Source organism: Lathyrus oleraceus, chromosome 4, assembly GCF_024323335.1.
Source record: "Lathyrus oleraceus cultivar Zhongwan6 chromosome 4, CAAS_Psat_ZW6_1.0, whole genome shotgun sequence".
Lineage (NCBI taxonomy): Eukaryota > Viridiplantae > Streptophyta > Magnoliopsida > Fabales > Fabaceae > Lathyrus > Lathyrus oleraceus.
The window spans coordinates 154,356,269-154,375,643 of NC_066582.1; the positions used below are offsets into that span (position 1 = coordinate 154,356,269).

At 45.5% G+C, this 19,375-nt stretch overlaps 1 protein-coding gene and 1 long non-coding RNA gene across 2 annotated transcripts; both read right to left on the minus strand.

Annotated features, from left to right (window-relative positions):
- Positions 1 to 5,877: 5,877 nt before the first annotated feature.
- Positions 5,878 to 11,478, minus strand: LOC127136480 (uncharacterized). The gene is made up of 2 exons (XM_051063029.1): positions 7,019 to 11,478; positions 5,878 to 6,379 (listed from the first exon to the last, which is right to left on the minus strand). Exons 1-2 carry the CDS (start codon positions 11,476 to 11,478, stop codon positions 5,878 to 5,880), a joined length of 4,962 nt encoding a protein of 1,653 aa, XP_050918986.1.
- Positions 11,479 to 12,508: 1,030 nt separating this feature from the next.
- Positions 12,509 to 14,778, minus strand: LOC127135300 (uncharacterized). The gene is made up of 2 exons (XR_007808505.1): positions 14,303 to 14,778; positions 12,509 to 12,825 (listed from the first exon to the last, which is right to left on the minus strand). It is a non-coding gene; the product is annotated as an uncharacterized LOC127135300 (long non-coding RNA).
- Positions 14,779 to 19,375: the final 4,597 nt, after the last annotated feature.

A 19,375-nucleotide genomic window follows, 5' to 3' on the forward strand; every position in this document is an offset into this window, starting at 1 on the left:
CCACGATAAGTATGAAGATGAATGATCCCAACGACACCATTCACACGACCATAGGAGGCACACAACACATTCTATAACTCCTCAAAAACTTTCCTCCTCCAAATATATATATCTAAGGTAGTTCGTTTGAGACACCATCATTATTGTCGCCAACAAACTTCACCTTCTTCTTCATCTGACATCTCTAAAGGAGAAGGATATACCCCCTTCAGAAACACCTTTAGTCAAAGGATAAACAAATACCTTATCTGCAAGGAGCTTTTGAAATCTTTGAGAATGATGAGTTACTACGGAACAGCCGAACCAGACGAACACATATAACTTGTGTATGTTATTTTGTATTTTAAGAGAGGAAAAGATCTAAAGAAGTGAAAATTCTTTGTTCTGACTTTGAAAGAAGACACTATGGTGTGATTCAGTGTAATGACAAACAAAGGCATATGAGTGGTTTTAAGAGGTTTCCTTAATCTTGACAGGGCCTCATATAATTCGATCAAGAAGAAGCTAAGGGAGATAATGATACAAGAACAAAATCCACATGAAAACCCAATCAAGAAATGTCGATAACCAGTTAATTTTAAGATAAGTAATTGATAAAATAGGATACCCAACTCCCACGTTGCATTGTTGATAAGGGTTGTAATGAGCAACTACGAAGATCAAATAATATTGATAGACCAAGGAATATCATGAAACATAATGTACACAAACCTCTTGGAAATATTGTGCCTAACCCGTGAAAACCTCACTCATATAGAAGGAGCAAAATTCAAGGGTTCAACAGGTCAATAACAAAGCCCTAGGGGCACATTGAGCTCAAGATATCCCTCGGAAAAAAGAGGCAAGAAAGATATTCAAGCCACATTTTTTGCCACACTAGGGGTTAATTCATCTACGATTCATCTAAAGTTGAAGTATCACACCAAAGGGGGGGGGGGGGGGGGGGTTGTGGCCACAATGGATGCATATTTGGTGATCCGTTTCAGTTCACTTTCATGTTTGGTGAGCTTTCCAAACAATTTTATGATATTTGTCATACCCCAAATTTTTCCCTCTCCTTTTGCACTTTCATCCGATTCTTGGTCTATGGTTCATCTACATATTCATTAGCATCATAACACATTCATTTTACCATTTGCATTTTTGAAGTAAACATCATAGATTCAAAGGCTTTTGATGTTTATGATCAACAAGGAGCTATGGTTTCCTTGAAATCCAAATCCAGGGCATACCATGATGCATTGACTAATGGTGACAACTCTCTTGAATTCAAGGCCATGAAACCCTAATCCTTGATCCTTGGCATCTATGGATCATATGGGTGGCATCATGGTTTTGGATTTAATCAGGGATTGCAAATATCATATTGGTCAACCATTGAGGGTCATTTGATTGATTAAGTTTCTTTATGGGCTTGATCATTACACTTATTCATTATGTGTGATGGTGATTCAAAACAAGGCATTAAGATTCACAGTCCAATTGCAATATTCATGGTCAAAGTTCTCAAATGCAATTCAAATTTCAAAATATTCAAAGGTGCAATGTTGGAGGGACACAATGGATACATATTTGGTGATCCATTTCAGTTCACTTTCATGTTTGGTGAGCTTTCCAAACAATTTTATGATATTTGTCATACCCCAAAATTTTCCCTCTCCTTTTGCACTTTCATCTGATTCTTGGTCTATGGTTCATCTACATATTCATTAGCATCATAACACATTCATTTTACCATTTGCATTTTTGAAGTAAACATCATAGATTCAAAGGCTTTTGATGTTTATGATCAACAAGGAGCTAGGGTTTCTGATCTCACCTGATCAGGAGGGCCTTCCAAGGTCTTGGTGAATGGGCCGGAGAATGAAATGAGAGGGGGGTGTACCTGCAAGGTGCTCCAATGCTTAAGTCAGAAAAGGTACAGAATGAGGTTATCAGAGTGTGAGTTAGAATATCTGCCCCTTTGCCATGAAAGGGGTATTTATATTGAGCCCCCAGCGCTGGGCCAAGGCTCCTAATGGGCTGGATTAGCTAGGCCCAAGGAGGAGCTGCCAGGGGACGCGTAAGAAGCGTTAAGACCTAGACCAAGGTCTGCCCCCTGGTCCAACTGCCCCTATCCCTAAGGAGACAATATAGGGGAGTTGGGTGACGTGGTGAGTGAGATGCCGTTATGGCTCTGCCCGACACAACTTAGGTGTCCGCGGCGTGGGTTGACGATGAGTGGATGGAGATCGTATGGGGAGGACCCGCTCGTTGTCCGACACGTATTTAAGGGGCCGGGGAGACGTTCTTCGGGCGGACGGTCGTTCACCTGACGTGTCCTCGTGGTCGTTGGGACATGGTCGTTTGGACGTGGGCTTGGCGAGCATTGGGCCGTGCCGTGCCTAGTGTCATGGCCCAGTCCAGAACAGGAGCCCCCCAAGTCGAGTCTCTGAGCCAGAGAGATGACTTATGTTTCAACTAAGGGTTCCCCGAGACGATGGGGAAGCTTGATCGTTAGACAGGTGAGGTCGTAACAGACCTGTTCATGACCGACCCTTTCTCCGGGAATGTCGGGGATGGAGGTGATCGGTTGGTCTGCACCTTCCTTGTGGTAAACGTGGGTATGACGCGGGGAGGTGGCGTCTTGGTGAGTCGAGGAGACGGATAGGTGCTCGGGTCGTTTCAGTTTCTTATCTTTGATAGACGTGTCTCAGAATTAGTGGGGTCGCTTCGTTTCGTGTGCAAAGACGGCGTAGGCAGGCTAGGCAATGATGACCTAGCGTGTTGGTCCACGTGCCAAGCCCTATAAAAAAGGGGTTGAGTAACTTCATTTCCACTTTTTTCGCTCACACGTTCACCGGAGTTCTCCACATTCTCCCTCGTTTGCTCGCTCTACCGTCTGGACCGCCGTCTCCGCCCGTCCTCCTATCTGAACCACCGTCTTCTGCTCGGGCACCACCGTACCCCTTTCAACTTAACTATGTCAGGTACGATTTTCCACTGTGATCCACTGTTTTTCCTTGTTGTTTTCTGTCAAACGCATGCTATTTTTGTAGAAATGTGGTTAGGTTTAACTTAGGAATAGTGTAGTGGACTGTAGGTGTATATTAGATGGTAGAAAATAGGGTTGGGATCATGCTGTACCGGGCATAAATTTCATATGCCGGGCAATACTTGCATAGGCTGTATGAAGTTTATGCCCGGTCTCCATAGAATGCGCGCGTCACCGAGTTGAGCACGGTTAGTGTCCGTCGCCGCTACGCCCTTTCACTTGACCTGCGGTGGAAGGGTGGATTTGATATGACGTCGAATTCACTCTTTCTGTCTGCGTTTCAGGTGCTACCGGGCGCTTACGACCGAGGAGGGAAGATTCTGGGTCCTCCACCGAAGACGCGACAATCGCTCGTCTCCCTGTCGGGGATGGGAGTGTCCGAGATGGTACCGAACACGCCTCCTCTTCCGGGCAGGTCGACTTCTCATGGGTTGCGGACGAGCCCTTGGAGGAGGAATCAGACTTCTGTGACGAGGCCATCATTGCTTACGCTATGGTCGAGACCATAAGCCGGGAGGATCCACCAAACTGGTATTGCTGCGCCCCCAAGGAAGAAGACCGCATTTGCCATCATTTCCCGGGGAAGCAGTTCACCATGTATGAATTTGCTTTCCGTGAGGCGGGGATTAGACTGCCCTTCAACTCCTTCCAGATGTCGGTCTTCAAGTGGCTCCGGCTGGCGCCGTCCCAACTACATCCTAATGCTCTCGCATTTATGCGGGCATTCGAGTTAGTTTGCCAGTTCCTCGGCATTGGTTGCACCCGGGCTCTCTTCTTCCACGTTTTCCATCTCCAGAGGTCCGGTTCCCGTGGTCGCCACAGTTGGGTTTCTTTCAAGCAGCCCGTGCGTCTGTTCAAGACGTACGAGGATTCTGTTCGCCATTTCAAAAACCGGTGGTACGTGGTGATGCCGATTACCCGGGCTGCCCTTCACTCTCTATACTACTATCAGCGGAAACCCAATGGGGAGGAGACGCTGATGTCGAAGATACCGCTGAGGTGGCAGCGTGATCATTTCGATCTCTCCACGGCGCATTACCGAGTCAAGTATGCGATGCTCGGCGAGGAGGATAGGCTCGCGTACAAGAAGCTGGTCGATTACGTGCAGAGCTTCAGCTTGGGGTTCTGGGCGAATCGACAGGGCGTGCCCTACCTGGATGAGGCCGGGGAACTAATCACCGAGGCGCGTTATATCAATACGAAGGCTCTGCTCGAGTGTGATACCGAGGAGGAAGCTCTGGCGTTATTGAGTAGGCAGACTTTGTTTAGCTTTTTATTTCTGTTTATGACTTCGCTCGCTAATGTTGGTGTGTAATTTATTTGCAGGTGCCATGCCCAATGCTCGTGATCGGGTGCTGAAGCTAGCGAATCAGGTCGGCGCTCCTGACCGGGTGCCCAAGAAGAAGAAGAAAACTGTGGTCCGTCCCTTGGAGACTGCTGGCGATGCCGGGGCTAGTCCCTCGCAGGCGGCGAGCGTGATTCCTTCCTCTCCTCCTCGATCTAACCCGATCAACATTCCTGATAGCAGTCCGTCGCCAACGGCTTCTCCCCTCCATAAACGGAAGCGCCCGGCTGGGGCCCTTACCAGGTCGTCTCCAGGAAGTTCGAATGGACCGGGCAGCTATCTTCTACCTCCCTGCTATGTGGAACGGTCGTTCTTCAAGGCCGAGGAGTCGATTGCTGTGCCTGCGCCTGATGCCAAGGCTATTCTGGACCAGGATGTTGCTGCCCGGAGGAAAGATCTGGCCAGGGATATTGCTGCTGTCATCCGGGTGATGGAGACGGCCATGGTTTTGACCGACACTTCGGTCTCCACCGCCTCGCTGGAGGATGCCCTTTTGCAGGTTCAGACGGAGAAGGAAAGACTATCTAAAGATCTGTCGGACTACAAAGAAGAGCATCAGCTGCAGGAAGGGCTGAGCCAGAAGCTGGAGGAGGTGGAAAAGGAGAGGGACCAGTTGAAGGCTGCTAAGGCGAGCTTGGAAGAGCAGGTGGTCGACCATCAGAAGCTGACCGAGGACAACGCTGGCCTACGGGCTCAGGTTGAGTCTCTCGAGGGAAAGGTCCGTCCTCTGGCAGATGAGACCGAGGAGGAACGCGCCCTTGGCTCGCGCGGTGAGCTGCTAGGGCATATTCGGACTCTCAACCAAGATCTCGTGGCCTGCTTCAAAGAGGGTTTCGACAATGCTGTCGAGCAGCTCGGGCTTCTGAACCCTGAGTTGGTGACAGTAGGGTCGGCCTATAACTGCTGCGTCCGGGATGGTGAGATTATCTGCCCGTTTGAAGCGGAGGAGGAGCTGGGGGGAGAAGAAGAAGAAGAGGATGAAGAGGTGCTCCGAGCGGAGTCTTAGTTTATTTGTTTTTCTTTGATTTTAGTTATCATGGCCTGCGTGCCTTATGTATTTGGCCTTCGGGCGTTGTAATATGGCCTTCGGGCGTACTTGGCTTCGGCCGCTCTTATCGTTTTTAATGTATGAATATTTACGTTATCATTCATTGTGCTCGTTTGTGTTTGATACTTGTTTGTATGAGTTCGTACTCTGCTCGACTTTGTTAATCTCCTCGGTTTAGGGAACCGACGAAGTGTCGGGCTTTGTGCCCGTGGGTATCGAGGCCCGGGTCCGTTGTTCGAACCCTGGTCCCGAGGCTTGGGCCCTCCCATCGCGAGCTGGGTGCCCTGCCAGTCCTGGTACTTCGACGTTGAGTCTTGGTCAAGATCCCAACCGTCGGGGAGGGTTGTGTTTGTTATGTGACCCCGGATCGTTCCCGGGTCTCGTGGTTCCTCCCTGGGGTTTTGGGGACGAAGAGCGTGGTCGTACCTGCCACGTCTCCCCGTGGTGTATTTAGCTGTAATATTGTCTAAGTTTTTCTGCGTTCCATGGTCGAGCGAGTTGTTCTCCTTGTAGGTTTTCTAGGTAATAGGCCCCGTTGCTCGTTTTGTCGCGGACGCGGTAAGGGCCTTCCCAGTTGGCCGCCAGTTTGCCCTCTCTCGGGTTTTTCTGGTTTCTTCTGAGGACCAGGGTGCCGACCTGGAACTCTCTTTTCATGACTTTCGCGTCATGGCGTAGTGCTATTTTTTGTTTGAGGGTTGTTTCCCTGAGAGCTGCTTCGGAACGTATCTCCTCGACTAGGTCGAGCTCGGCTCTAAGGGTTTCATCGTTCATTTCCTCGTCTAGGGGCTCCTCCGTCCTCCTCGTTGGCGCCCGTATCTCCACCGGGATGACTGCCTCGGTGCCGTACGTTAGTCGGAACGGGGTTTCCCCGGTGGTAGAATGTGGTGTCGTGCGGTAGGCCCATAGCACGCTATGTAGCTCCTCGACCCATGCCCTCTTTGCCTCACCGAGTCTGCGTTTGAGGCCACGTAAGATTACCCTATTGGCCGCCTCTGCTTGCCCGTTCGTCTGCGGATGCTCGACAGACGTGAAATGCTGTGTGGTGCCCAGGCTGGCGATGAAGTCCTGGAATCCTCCGTCCGTGAATTGTGTCCCGTTGTCTGTGACAAGTGCCTGGGGTATACCGAACCGAGCGAGGATGTTGCGTTTGAAGAACCGGAGAATGTTCTGCGCGGTTATTTTAGCCAGTGCCTCCGCCTCGATCCATTTGGTGAAGTAATCCACCCCGACGATGAGGTATTTATTCTGATATGATCCGGTGACGAAGGGTCCGAGGATGTCCATGCCCCACCACGCGAAGGGCCATGGGGAAGACAGTGATTTGAGGTCGTTCGGGGGTGCGAGGTGCATGTCGGCATGTCGTTGGCATTTGTCACATCTTTTGACGTGCTCTTTCGAATCGTTTTGCATGGTCGGCCAGTAGTAGCCTGCTCGAAGGGCTTTTCGTGCGAGCGATCGTCCGCCGAGGTGTTGAGCGTTAATTCCCCGGTGTATCTCTTCAAGTATGTCGGGGACTTTCTCTTCCTCGACGCATTTGAGTAGTGGGATGGAGAATCCTCTCCGGTAGAGTTTGCCTTCGAGGAGTACGTACGAGCATGCGCGTCGTTTGACAGTGGTCGCCTCTTTCGGGTCAGCCGGGAGTTCGTCTCGTGTGAGGTAATTGTAGATGGGTGTCATCCAACAGCGGGCATCTCCAATAGCGTTGACCTCGAGTGGAGGCGGTAGTTTGTCGATGCTGGGCCGAGGGAGAATTTCTTGGATTACTGATTTATTCCCACCCTTTTTCCTCGTGCTGGCTAGTTTCGAGAGAACGTCTGCCCGTGTGTTGTGCTCGCGGGGTATGTGTTGAACTTCCCATTTTTCAAATCTATCAAGTTTTTCTTTGACGAGGGACAAGTACTCGAGGAGGTTGTCGTTCTTGGCTCGGTATTCTCCTCGCACTTGTGAGGCCACGAGCTGGGAGTCGGTGGATATTTTTACCTCTTTTGCTCCCAGGTCCTCGGCTAACCTCAGGCCTGCGAGGAAGGCTTCGTATTCGGCTTGGTTGTTTGATGTTGGGAACGCTAGCGCTAATGATACCTCTATCAGGATCCCTTCTTCATTTTCGAGGATGATCCCGGCCCCGCTGCCTGATGTGCTAGAGGCGCCATCGACGAAGATCGTCCATTTGTGGGCGCTTTCTGCTGGAGTCGGGCAGTGGGTCATCTCCGCGACGAAGTCGGCCAGTGCCTGAGCTTTCAAGGCTTTCCTACTTTCGTATTGTATGTCGAATTCGGAGAGTTCTAGTGACCACTTGAGCATCCTCCCGGCCATATCCGGGCGCCCGAGCAGCTGTTTGATTGGCTGGTCGGTCCTCACCTTTATCGTGTGTGCGAGGAAGTAATATCGTAGTCTCCTCGCTGTGTTGATGAGGGCCAGGGCGACCTTTTCGATTTGCTGATATCGGAGCTCGGGACCTTGGAGTGCTTTACTCGTAAAATAGATGGGCTTTTGTCCTTCGTCGGTTTCTCTTATTAGAACGGCGCTGACGGCCTCGGTTGCCACGGATAGGTATAAGTATAGGGTTTCCTTTTCTGATGGCCGTGATAAGACCGGGGGTTGGGACAGAACCTTCTTTAGATGGAGTAGCGCTTGCTCGCATTCATCGGTCCAGTCGAAGGTAGCCTCTTTGCGAAGGAGTCTGAAGAATGGCAATGCGTGCTGGGCGGACTTGGCGATGAAACGGGAGAGTGAGGCGAGCACTCCATTGAGTGACTGGATCGATTTTTTGGTTTTCGGGGTCGGAAACTCCGAGAATGCCCGGCATTTGTCGGGGTTGGCCTCGATCCCTCTTTCGGTGAGATAGAAACCGAGGAACTTGCCTGCCCGGACTCCGATCGTGCATTTTTCGGGGTTGAACCTCATTTTACACTGTCTCGCCTGCTCGAATACCTTCGCAAGGTGTCGAGCATGGGTTATCTCCTCGTGTGATTTGACGATCATGTCGTCCATGTACACTTCGAGCATGTCCCCTATTTCGTCCTTGAAGACTTTGTTCATCATGCGTTGGTATGTAGCGCCAGCGTTCTTGAGCCCGAACGGCATCACGTTGTAATAGTAATTGCCCGTTGGGGTCATGAACGCTGTGTGTTTCTTGTCTGCGGGCGACATAGGGATCTGGTTGTATCCACTATATGCGTCCATGAAGGACAAGAGTTTAAAACCTGCAGAGTTGTCAACGAGCAAGTCTATATTAGGGAGGGGGAAAGCATCTTTCGGGCAAGCCCTATTAAGATCAGTATAATCAACACACATACGCCATTTTCCATTATTTTTCTTAACGAGGACTACATTAGAGAGCCAGGTTGTGTACTGGGCTTCAGAAATAAAATTTGCCTCTAAGAGGTCTTTTACAGCTCGCTCGGCAGCCTCTGCCTTTTCGGGCGATTGCTTGCGTCTACGCTGTGCTATGGGCTTGGCTGCCCGGTCTAAAGCTAGCTTATGACACGCGATCTCGGGGTCCAGCCCGGGCATTTCTGCGGCATTCCACGCGAAGAGGTCGGAGTTCTCTTTGAGGCATGCTACTAGCTCTTCTCTTGTTTCCTCGGGTAGTCCCTTACCTATCTTCACCGTCCTTTCCGGATCGTCCCCAAGAGGAATGAGTTCGAACTCCCCGTCGGGGATTGGTCGGACCGGGTGTTCGAGAGAGCGTTCCTTGGGGAACCTCCCCTCTTCGGTCTCGTCCAGCCCGATGCGACAGTCGAGGTCGATGGCGTTGACTCCTCGGGCAGGATCCTCGGTCTTGAGTTTTTTGTTGTTGCAGTTGCTCTTCGTGCTGACTACGGCCTGTCCTTTTACTGCGGCGTCGTAGCATCGCCGGGCTGCTTCGATGTCACCATGGATGGTGACCACACGTCCCAATTTGGTGTAGTATTTCATCTTCAGGTGGACGGTGGATGGGACCGCGGTGAGTTCGGCCAGTGTCGGGCGTCCAAAGATGCAATTGTAGAGAGACGGACAGTCTACGACCAGGAATTGGATTTTGACTTCCCTGGCCGTTTCTTGTTCGCCGAAGGTGACGAGGAGCTCAACATATCCCCACGGTCTGGTTGTTGCTCCGTTGAATCCTTGGAGATCTGATCCGACGTAGGGGGCTAAGTTGGCCTTGTCTAGCTTCAGAGTCTTGAAGAGGTGGACGTACATGATATCCACCGAGCTGCCTTGGTCGACCAGGATGCGTCGTACGTCAAATTGGGCCATCTTTGCCCTTATCAATAGTGGGATGCCCGAGTTCGGGGATCCGCCCGGGAGTTCCTCCAGGAAGAAGGATATTGGGTTGGATTTTCCCCGGTATTTTGTCAATGTCGCTTTCTGCTCGGGGGCAGTCAGTAGGAGTTCGTCGAACTTACGTTTGACGGAGAGGGCCGCGGATTCCCCGTTAGTTCCTCCTCCTGATATCACCAGTGTGGTAGGGAAGTTTTCCCAGGGGCTGAGCGCAGTGATCTTGCCCTCGGGCAATGGTTCGGGGAGGAAGAAATCTTCCGGTCGTGACACGCAGAGGGCCACTTGATAGGGAGAGTTGTCAGGGGGTGTGTCTTCCCGGGGTCTCTTCTTCTCTGGCTCGTCGTGTCTGGGAGCTTCGTTCTTCCTCGTATACTGCTTCAGGTGCCCCTCTTGGATTAAAATTTCTATCGCATCCTTCAGGTGGACGCAGTCTTCGGTCACGTGCCCGTGACTTCTGTGGAACCGGCAGTACTTTGATTTGTCGGTGTGGGGCTTTGGTGCAGACGGTTTTGGGAACCTGACCCTGCCCTGCTTAAATTCAGAGTTGATACATTCTGCGAGGATGCGCTCTCGAGGAGCTGTCAGTAAGGTGTACTCGCTATATCTGCCCGCGGGGCCTCTTCCTTCCCGGAGCTCGCGAGGTCTTTCTTCTCTTCGTTTGTCTCCGTTGCGACGGGGAATGCTCGTGTCCTCGCGTTTTGAGTGCTCGGTCTCCCCAGCGTTACGTCCGCTGCGGGCATTGTGTGCCACCTGCTTTTCCTCGTATCTGATGTAGGCCTGGGCTTTATGCAGGAGCTCGTTTAAGGTGCGGGGAGGCTCGATCCCTACGGCTCTGCTAAGTTCACTGCCGGGCAAGAGACCTCTCTCGAGGAGATACTTCTTCATGTGCTCGGTGGTATCTACCTCGACAGCTTCCTGGTTGAATCGCTCGATGTATGAGCACAGTGTTTCATTCTTCTTCTGCACTATGGCTTCAAGGGTCGCCTCAGTCTTGGGGTGACGACGGGAAGCTGTAAAGTGCCTGGTGAACATGGACCTCATGACTCTCCATGACGTAATGGACTCAGGGGCCAAGCTTTTGTACCAAGCCATGGCCCCTTTCCTGAGGGTCGTTGAGAACAGTCGGCATTTGAGGTGCCCGGTTATATCATTGCGGTAGTCGAGCATCGCGTTGACGTTGTCGACGTGATCGTCGGGATCTGTAGTCCCGTCGTACACAGCTAGATTTGGTGGTTTCTCCATGCCTTTGGGGAGCGGGGCTTCCATTATTGCCCGAGATAGGGGGCAATGCAAATCTTCCTCGTCGCTCCTTAAGGGAGACAGTTCGTTGTTGTCGGGGCTGTGTCCGCGCCTTGGTGATGTTCCCGCTCGACCACCGTCACGACGGGCGCGTGCCCTGCTGACGTGGGGTTCTGGAGAGCGACGTCCTCGCTTCTTCGTTGGCTCCGAACGTTGTTGTATCCTACTCACCGGCTGGGGCCGGGCCTCTTGTCGTTCGGCTTCGAGGGCCATGATTCGTTCGTGCTGCTGGTGGAGCATAGAACCGGCCTGATTGAGGGCATTCACCATGGCAATCATTACGGCGTCTCCTTCAACGGGAACGGGAATGGGATGAAATGTCTCTGCCCCTAAATTGTGGGCGTGAGAGGCATCCCCGTTGTTTTGGGGCTCTGGAGACGGGGTGGATGGATGACCGTCCCGAGCGTCCGTTTCATGGGATGGCGGGCCGTCGTCCATATTGTAGTTGACGAGGGGACGGTTGTGATCGCTATGTTGTTCTCCGGCCATGTTGGAAGGACAGAAATAAATGAGCTTTTGATCCTCGTTTGATGAAGATGGGGATAGCTAGTTCCCATAGACGGTGCCACTGATCTCACCTGATCAGGAGGGCCTTCCAAGGTCTTGGTGAATGGGCCGGAGAATGAAATGAGAGGGGGGTGTACCTGCAAGGTGCTCCAATGCTTAAGTCAGAAAAGGTACAGAATGAGGTTATCAGAGTGTGAGTTAGAATACCTGCCCCTTTGCCATGAAAGGGGTATTTATATTGAGCCCCCAGCGCTGGGCCAAGGCTCCTAATGGGCTGGATTAGCTAGGCCCAAAGAGGAGCTGCCAGGGGACGCGTAAGAAGCGTTAAGACCTAGACCAAGGTCTGCCCCCTGGTCCAACTGCCCCTATCCCTAAGGAGACAATATAGGGGAGTTGGGTGACGTGGTGAGTGAGATGCCGTTATGGCTCTGCCCGACACAACTTAGGTGTCCGCGGCGTGGGTTGACGATGAGTGGATGGAGATCGTATGGGGAGGACCCGCTCGTTGTCCGACACGTATTTAAGGGGCCGGGGAGACGTTCTTCGGGCGGACGGTCGTTCACCTGACGTGTCCTCGTGGTCGTTGGGACATGGTCGTTTGGACGTGGGCTTGGCGAGCATTGGGCCGTGCCGTGCCTAGTGTCATGGCCCAGTCCAGAACAGTTTCCTTGAAATCCAAATCCAGGGCATACCATGATGCATTTACTAATGGTGACAGCTCTCTTGAATTCAAGGCCATGAAACCCTAATCCTTGATCCTTGGCATCTATGGATCGTATGGGTGGCATCATGGTTTTGGATTTAATCAAGGATTGCATATATCATATTGGTCAACCATTGAGGGTCATTTGATTGATTAAGTTTCTTTATGGGCTTGGTCATTACACTTATTCATTATGTGTGGTGGTGATTCAAAACAAGGCATTAAGATTCGCAGTCCAATTGCAATATTCATGGTCAAAGTTCTCAAATGCAATTCAAATTTCAAAATATTCAAAGGTGCAATGTTGGAGGGAAAATCATGTTACTTGTTACACAAGCATCACAATTCAGTACAAGAACCATTTCATTAGATATGTCATTCAAAAGTTACAATTCATTTTCAAATGCCACTTTTCATACCCAAGCTCATTATACAAAGCCAAGAATCAAAGTGCATACAAAATTACATGTTATTAACCTACAATTGACTTTTGGTTAATTGTTGACTTTTTGGTCAGTAAGTTTACCAAAGTCAATTACCTATTTCTTTCACAAGCCATTTCATCTTGGTCTTCAATCCTTATCATGATTCTTTTTTATGTGTCATCACTTGATTCATGGGCATACCTGCATCAAACTAGGTCAGGTTTCAAACCAATAAGACATCACCAACATACCATTCATACATACATTTAAAGCACACCATACATAAATTTTCAAACCAATCAAACAAGCATGGTCATAGACATCCAACATCATGCATATTATTCAAACTTAAACCAATTTTCATACAAGTCAACTCAATTCAATCCAAATTTAGTTCACCAAAAATGTAAGTCAATCCACATAACTCAGTCATCCAACATACACTACCCTTTCAACAATTAATACATATTCAACCTTGTTAAATACTAGATCCATATCCCATCTAAGCATGTTGATCATGACAGACATCAAAACACATGCCCAAAAAAAAGTCAGTTGGACATCAACACATACCAGTATTAATACAATAAACATGACATACCAATCAATTAACTTTAAGGCATTTACAAATTCACTTAGTAGCCAGTCTATAACAGATCTGCAATTCTAACATGCTAATTCTATAACATTCCATAAATGCTCATTTCATAACCAATTTTTGAATTCAATAAATAGCAGCCAATCAAACAATCATTCAACACTAATCATTCAACCTCTTTTCGTTTCACTAACACTAACATCATCCTAAATCATTCTAACTTTAAGCTCATTTTCAACAATCAAACATTCATAAATCATTTCACTAACTACAAATTCAATTTAACTCCAATTCAAAATTTTCCTAACAAACTAACTCACCAACACATAACAACTAACTAACCTCCAAATTCAAAACTTATAGAATTTTAACCAATTTCAAGCTCACAATTTATTAACTGTATTTCCAATTTGAGCCAAAAAGTAACGACCTCACTAATTCAAATTCATTCTAACAGTCTTCCTAAACTAACCTAGTTCAATAAGATAACCTAACTAACTATTCACTAATATACTAACCTTTTAACTAATTTCAGTTAATCCTAACTTCGATTTTCAATTAACATTCCTCAATTACTAACTTCAATTCACCACTAACTGATGCTAACATAAAACTAACATCTCTTTTTTTCATAACAGTTTCCATTCCATGCTAATTATAATAACCGATTTCAACTAACTTCATTGGATCCTAACAAAAATTATAACAGAGTTACATCAATAATAACTTTCCTCTCCAAATTCATTAATAGTCACGCCTTCCCTAATGACTCTCTAACCCCTTTCCAGACTACCCAATTCAGTTGCTTCATCCCTCCCTATATACTCAAACTTTCACTCCAATTCATCACCAACAATCATTTCATTCACTTTTCACTCACAAACACAATCTCAATTCTCTCTATTTTCACTCTACAAGCATCTTCAACCTATTTTCAATCTCTAATCCCTCACTCACTCACACACACCACTACAACAATAACACAGAACAAGGCGACAATTTCGATCCCTGCGGACTACTCAGAAGAAGAAGGAGAAGAAGTTATCGCAAGCAAAAAGGTGAAGAGCTCGAATTGATTACCTGATTCTTCCTCTGGTCTTCTATCTGCTTTAGCATCTCCATCTTCATCTTCAACAACTACCAAGGCAGACCACAACGTTATAGGTAGGGATCCTTTGCACCCTATTCTTTTCGGCTTCAATCTATTTACCATCATGTAGAGGACACTGAGGGGAATCAAAGCCACAAAGTCCCTTGCTTTGATTCCCCTCCATAGTGATTTAATTTTGGTTTTAAAGCTTTAGGTTTTTTTTAAAGTTTTTTGTTCAATTTGGGAATTGCAGTAGGGATATGAAGAAATTTATGGTGGATTGTAAAAGAATAAGGATGGACGAGTAATTTGATATTGACTTGGTGGTGATTGGACCTCCACCACCACCAGAGGCGATTTCCGATGCGGTGAAGTTTTTGGCCTTAGCTTGAAGGGAACAACGCATTTGAGCCGAGTAATTTGAACATGTTTCTGAAAAATTTTCCCTCCTCCCTTAGCTCCTCTGTGTTGGGTTTAAAGCCATTGGCCCAAGAAAAGTTTACTACGCACACCCTTATTCTACTACGCCACACCCCCTCTTGAACCAAAGTACTTTGGTCTTTGGGCTTTCTGCCAAGCCCAAACCACTTGCTGATTGCACTCTTTTCATAGATTGCACCTGCCTCTTTTTTTCTATTTTTCTTTTTACTCTTTTTTTTGTTTTTATTATTTTTAATACATTTTTTTTTTACTTTTAATCCATTTAATACATTTAGCTAATTCATTTTAATTGATTGCTGATATTTTTTGCATTTTATTTTGATATAAAAACACTTTGGAAGATTTTATTTTAGTACTTAGAATTTAATTAGGCTTTACTTTTTTTACCACTTAATCCACACTTTAAAAATTAAATAAAAATGATAACACACTTAGGTTTTCATTAGAATTTAGGTAATTAGTAGCTTTACAATAATTTTTAATTTAAATCTTTTTAGAAAATAATACACATGTTCATATTAATTTTAGAATGCTTGTTAATATTGTCATGAATTGAATCCTGTAATTAAAATCCTTGTGCTTGTATCTTCTAATATTATCCCTTGACTAATTGATCAAAGTTGTCTTTGATTAAGTAGTCCTTTGATATATGTCTGATTCCTCAATCCAAACAAGTGATCAAGAGCCTCTTGATCACTTGTCTGATTCCTCAATCCAAACAAGTGGTCAAGTTTCTCATTCAAGACTTGGAAGACAAAAGGGACACCGAGATTGGATCAATGTTTCATCATTCAAGCACAACAAAAAGATTCTTCTGTCAACACTTGTCAATTGTGATGCGAATTGTACGCCACGAGCCTTAAGTAATGGAGAAGGGGTGAGATGGAGTATTCCTATCCTCATTATGAATATCTTTGGATACAAGATGCCTGGCCCAGTTGTTCGAAGTATTCACCTTCATTCATAGACTTTAGTGCAATTTAAATCAAATAACTATCAAGTCTTATCCTCCACAGACAACATCTCAACATTACAACAATCTTCATCAACCATACATTTCCTATTTAGACCAAACATACACTCCCTTTTGGACTTCCATACACTCTTTGGGTTAAGCACCTCATGGTCAAGCAATCATCTCTGAATCAATACCTTTGATACATTGCCCTATGGAGCCTCATGCTATAACAACCCTCATGCATTTCCTTATGGAGTCTCATGCTCTGGAACACCTTTTTTCTTTTACTTTTCCTTGTGGAGCTTCATGCTCTGACAACTTCCATGCATTTCCATGTAGAGCCTCATGCTTTGGAAACTTCCATGCATTTTTCTGTAGAGTCTCATGCTCTGGAAATTTTCATGCATTCCCCTGTAGAGCCTCATTTCCTGGAAAACCTTTATATCATGCCCTGTGGAGCCTCATGCTCTGGCAACCCCCTTTGTAGATCCTTGGATCTAGGCAAAATCCTACAATTCTACATTGATCACACCATCTATTGGTCAACGCAAGCACACTCTTTGATTAAGATACACCTACCCTATGGATTCAAACAACACAAACCTCTGGTTTAAGTCATACTTTCACCACATCCAAATAACACACTTTCTCCATTTTCGTACCCTTTTTTTACAATTCAAACATTTTTGCAATTCAAGCAAGTCTATTTCTTTAGTTTCTATTTAATCAACTTTTTCTTTTTCTTTTATCACACAAATCTTTTGCAAAACAATTTTCTTTTCTTTTCAAAAAATAACTATTATGATACATTCCTTAGCAGTCATACAAAAGCTTAGAGCATCCGAACAAGGATCAGAATCAGCTAACGTCTACACACTTCTAGGATACGATTATAATTGCTCCCTAAAAACAACCAACACATATGTATTTTCTACCATGAACTACGGAGCTCTGATTTTCTCATTGCACTATGAGAATATGTAGGCACGAGGGTTCAAATCCTTTGCGAGCACACTAATTAATAAACTTATTTCCCCCCTTTTTACAAGTAACCTTTAGATAGTAACACCTATTCATGCAAAGAACAATCAAAATGGTTCTCGTTGATCACAACGGATGTGAGGGATCTTAGTACCTTCCCCTTGCATAATCGACTTCCTTACCCTGTTTCTATTCCCTTCGGTTTTATCGATATTTTCCCTTTTCTTTGGAATGAATAAAGTTCGGTGGCGACTCTGTTGTATCTTCGAGCGTGCGATGCGCTCAAGTATTTTTCGCGGCGCGACAATATCCAAATAATTAAGATCATTAACTCTTTTATGGTGGTGACCTTTGGTTGCCACTCTCTAAAATATATCTCAGAATTTTGTTAGCATAATCTTTGTTAGAAATGTTTTTTTCAAATTGTCTAGCTTGTTGATTAAATGGATAAAATGAGTCTGCATGGATTCCACGAATTCTCCGAGTTCCATATGGAAAATTTTGTACTCCTTTGTCAACATATTGATTTTAGAATCTTTGACGTCTTCAGTACCTTCGTAAAGGGTTTGAAGAGTGTTCCATATAATTTATACACTTTTATGATGTGACATAGAGTAATACACTTTAGCACTTAATGCAAATACAAGTATATTCATCGCCTTTAAATCATATGAAGCCTTTTTGGTTTCATCATCAGTCCAATCTTTTGGATTTTTAACAATCATCAGCTTCATTTTTAGGGATAAAAGGCCTGTCGATGATTGTCCCCCATAGATTCTTGTCAACTTCCATTAAGTGAACATATATGTTATCTTTCCAATAAGCATAATTCTTGCCTTTAAAAAGTGGTGCTCTATTATACGCTCCCTTCGGATCGTCATCACCCATATTCCCAAAATTTTGAGTCACTTAAACCTAATCAAAAGATCAACTCCGAGGTCAATTGTTGGGTGAGAATTGTAAGAACAAAGTTGGTTCTACAATATATCTCTAAGGTTTTGATGATAACAAAGGATGAAACAAAAATGGTACGCTAACGAGATTTTTTCTTAGTGCGAAGGACTCTGACCATACATCAGATAGAAAATTACGTCAGATACAAAATATTCGATTATCAGATGTTACTCAGAAAGAATGTGTCCAGAAGGTTCTGATTCTGATCAACGCAGATACCAACTTAACATTAAGAAGTCAGAAACTCCGATAAAAGAATACTGAATCCAGACTCTGAATCTAAAGAAGTCTAGAGCATTGAGAAGCTCTGATGTGGTTAGACATATTTATCCTCTGAAGGCAAACTCTGATCTATCAAGACTCTGATGAAGACTCGCCAACTCAGAATGCGTAACCGAAAAGAAATTTGTGTTTAGAAAGAAACTATTTCAAGAAGGAAATAATGAGGCTCTCAAAATTGTTTTAGAAATAAATAATGACAGCAATGACATTAATCACTCTTCAATGATCAAGATCTTGTCAACACTCCAACGGTCCTTCTCAACGACTATATAAAGGACAAAATACTTCACAAGAGAACACACCTGAGACACACAAGAAAACGAAAACTCTCAATTTCATTCTTATCTTTCACGAGCTGCTGCTCTTACGTGAAAAGCTATTGTTCTTATAATTCTGTAATTCTTGCTTGTTTGTTAGAAGCACTTTACATTACAATTTATACTCTTGCTTGAACTACTTCCTCAAGTGACTCTGCGTAGTCGGAATACTTGAGAGGGCTGAGAGATTACTCTCTTAGACGTTTGGTTGTGTAATCTTTCAAGATTAGTGGATTAACTCCTTTTTGAAGGCGAACTCACCTTGGCCGGGTGGACTGGAGTAGCTTTGAATTTCAAGCGAACCAGTATAAAATTTTGTGTCATCTCTTGTTTATTCTGTGTGTGTCTGATTTCTAAAAAAAGTTTTATTTCTAAAATAATTCAAACCCCCTTTATTGTTTTTCTCAACCTTCAATTGGTATCAGAGCTACGACTCTGTTATTGATTTTCTAATCAAACACTTAACAGTGTAGAGAGATCCAACGTGAGAAAAACATTATGGCCAACACCAATGAAAGAGATAGTTACAATGCTAAACCTACAATCTTTGATGGAGAAAAATTTGATTATTGGAAAGATAGAATTGAAAGTTTCTTTCTGGGCTACGATGTTGATCTATGAGATATAGTCACACTCGGTTACATACCACCTGTGACTGACGCTGGCGTTGCTATTCCTAGAAGCAAAATGACAGATGATCAGAAGCGTGAATTCAAAAACCATCACAAAGCCAGAACGATACTACTCAATGCCATTTCCTATAATGAATATGAAAAGATCACCAACAGGGAAACAACTAAAGAAATACTTGACTCCCTGAGGATGACTCACGAAGGAAATTCTCAAGTCAAAGAGACAAAGGCTCTGGCTCTAATACAGAAATATGAAGCCTTCAAAATGGAGAACGATGAAGCTGCAGAGGTAATGTTCTCTAGATTTCAAACTTTAATTACAGGACTCAAAGTGCTGGACAAAGCTACACAACTGCATATCATGTCAAAAAGATTGTCAGAAGTCTGCCAAAGAAATTGAGACTTATGGTCACAAGCCTAAAGTTATCCAAAGATCTGAACAATATCAACCTTGAGGAATTCGTCAGCTCACTCAGAAGCCACGAGATAGAACTAGAG

Excerpts from the sequence above, each read along its gene's own strand:
- LOC127136480 (XM_051063029.1), bottom strand. The coding sequence starts at position 11,478 with ATGGCCGGAGAACAACATAGCGATCACAACCGTCCCCTCGTCAACTAC. Across the intron at positions 6,380-7,018 it reads GTCAAACGACGCGCATGCTC|ACTCGGTGAGGCAAAGAGGG; the intron begins GTACGTACTCCT and ends CCTCAAACGCAG.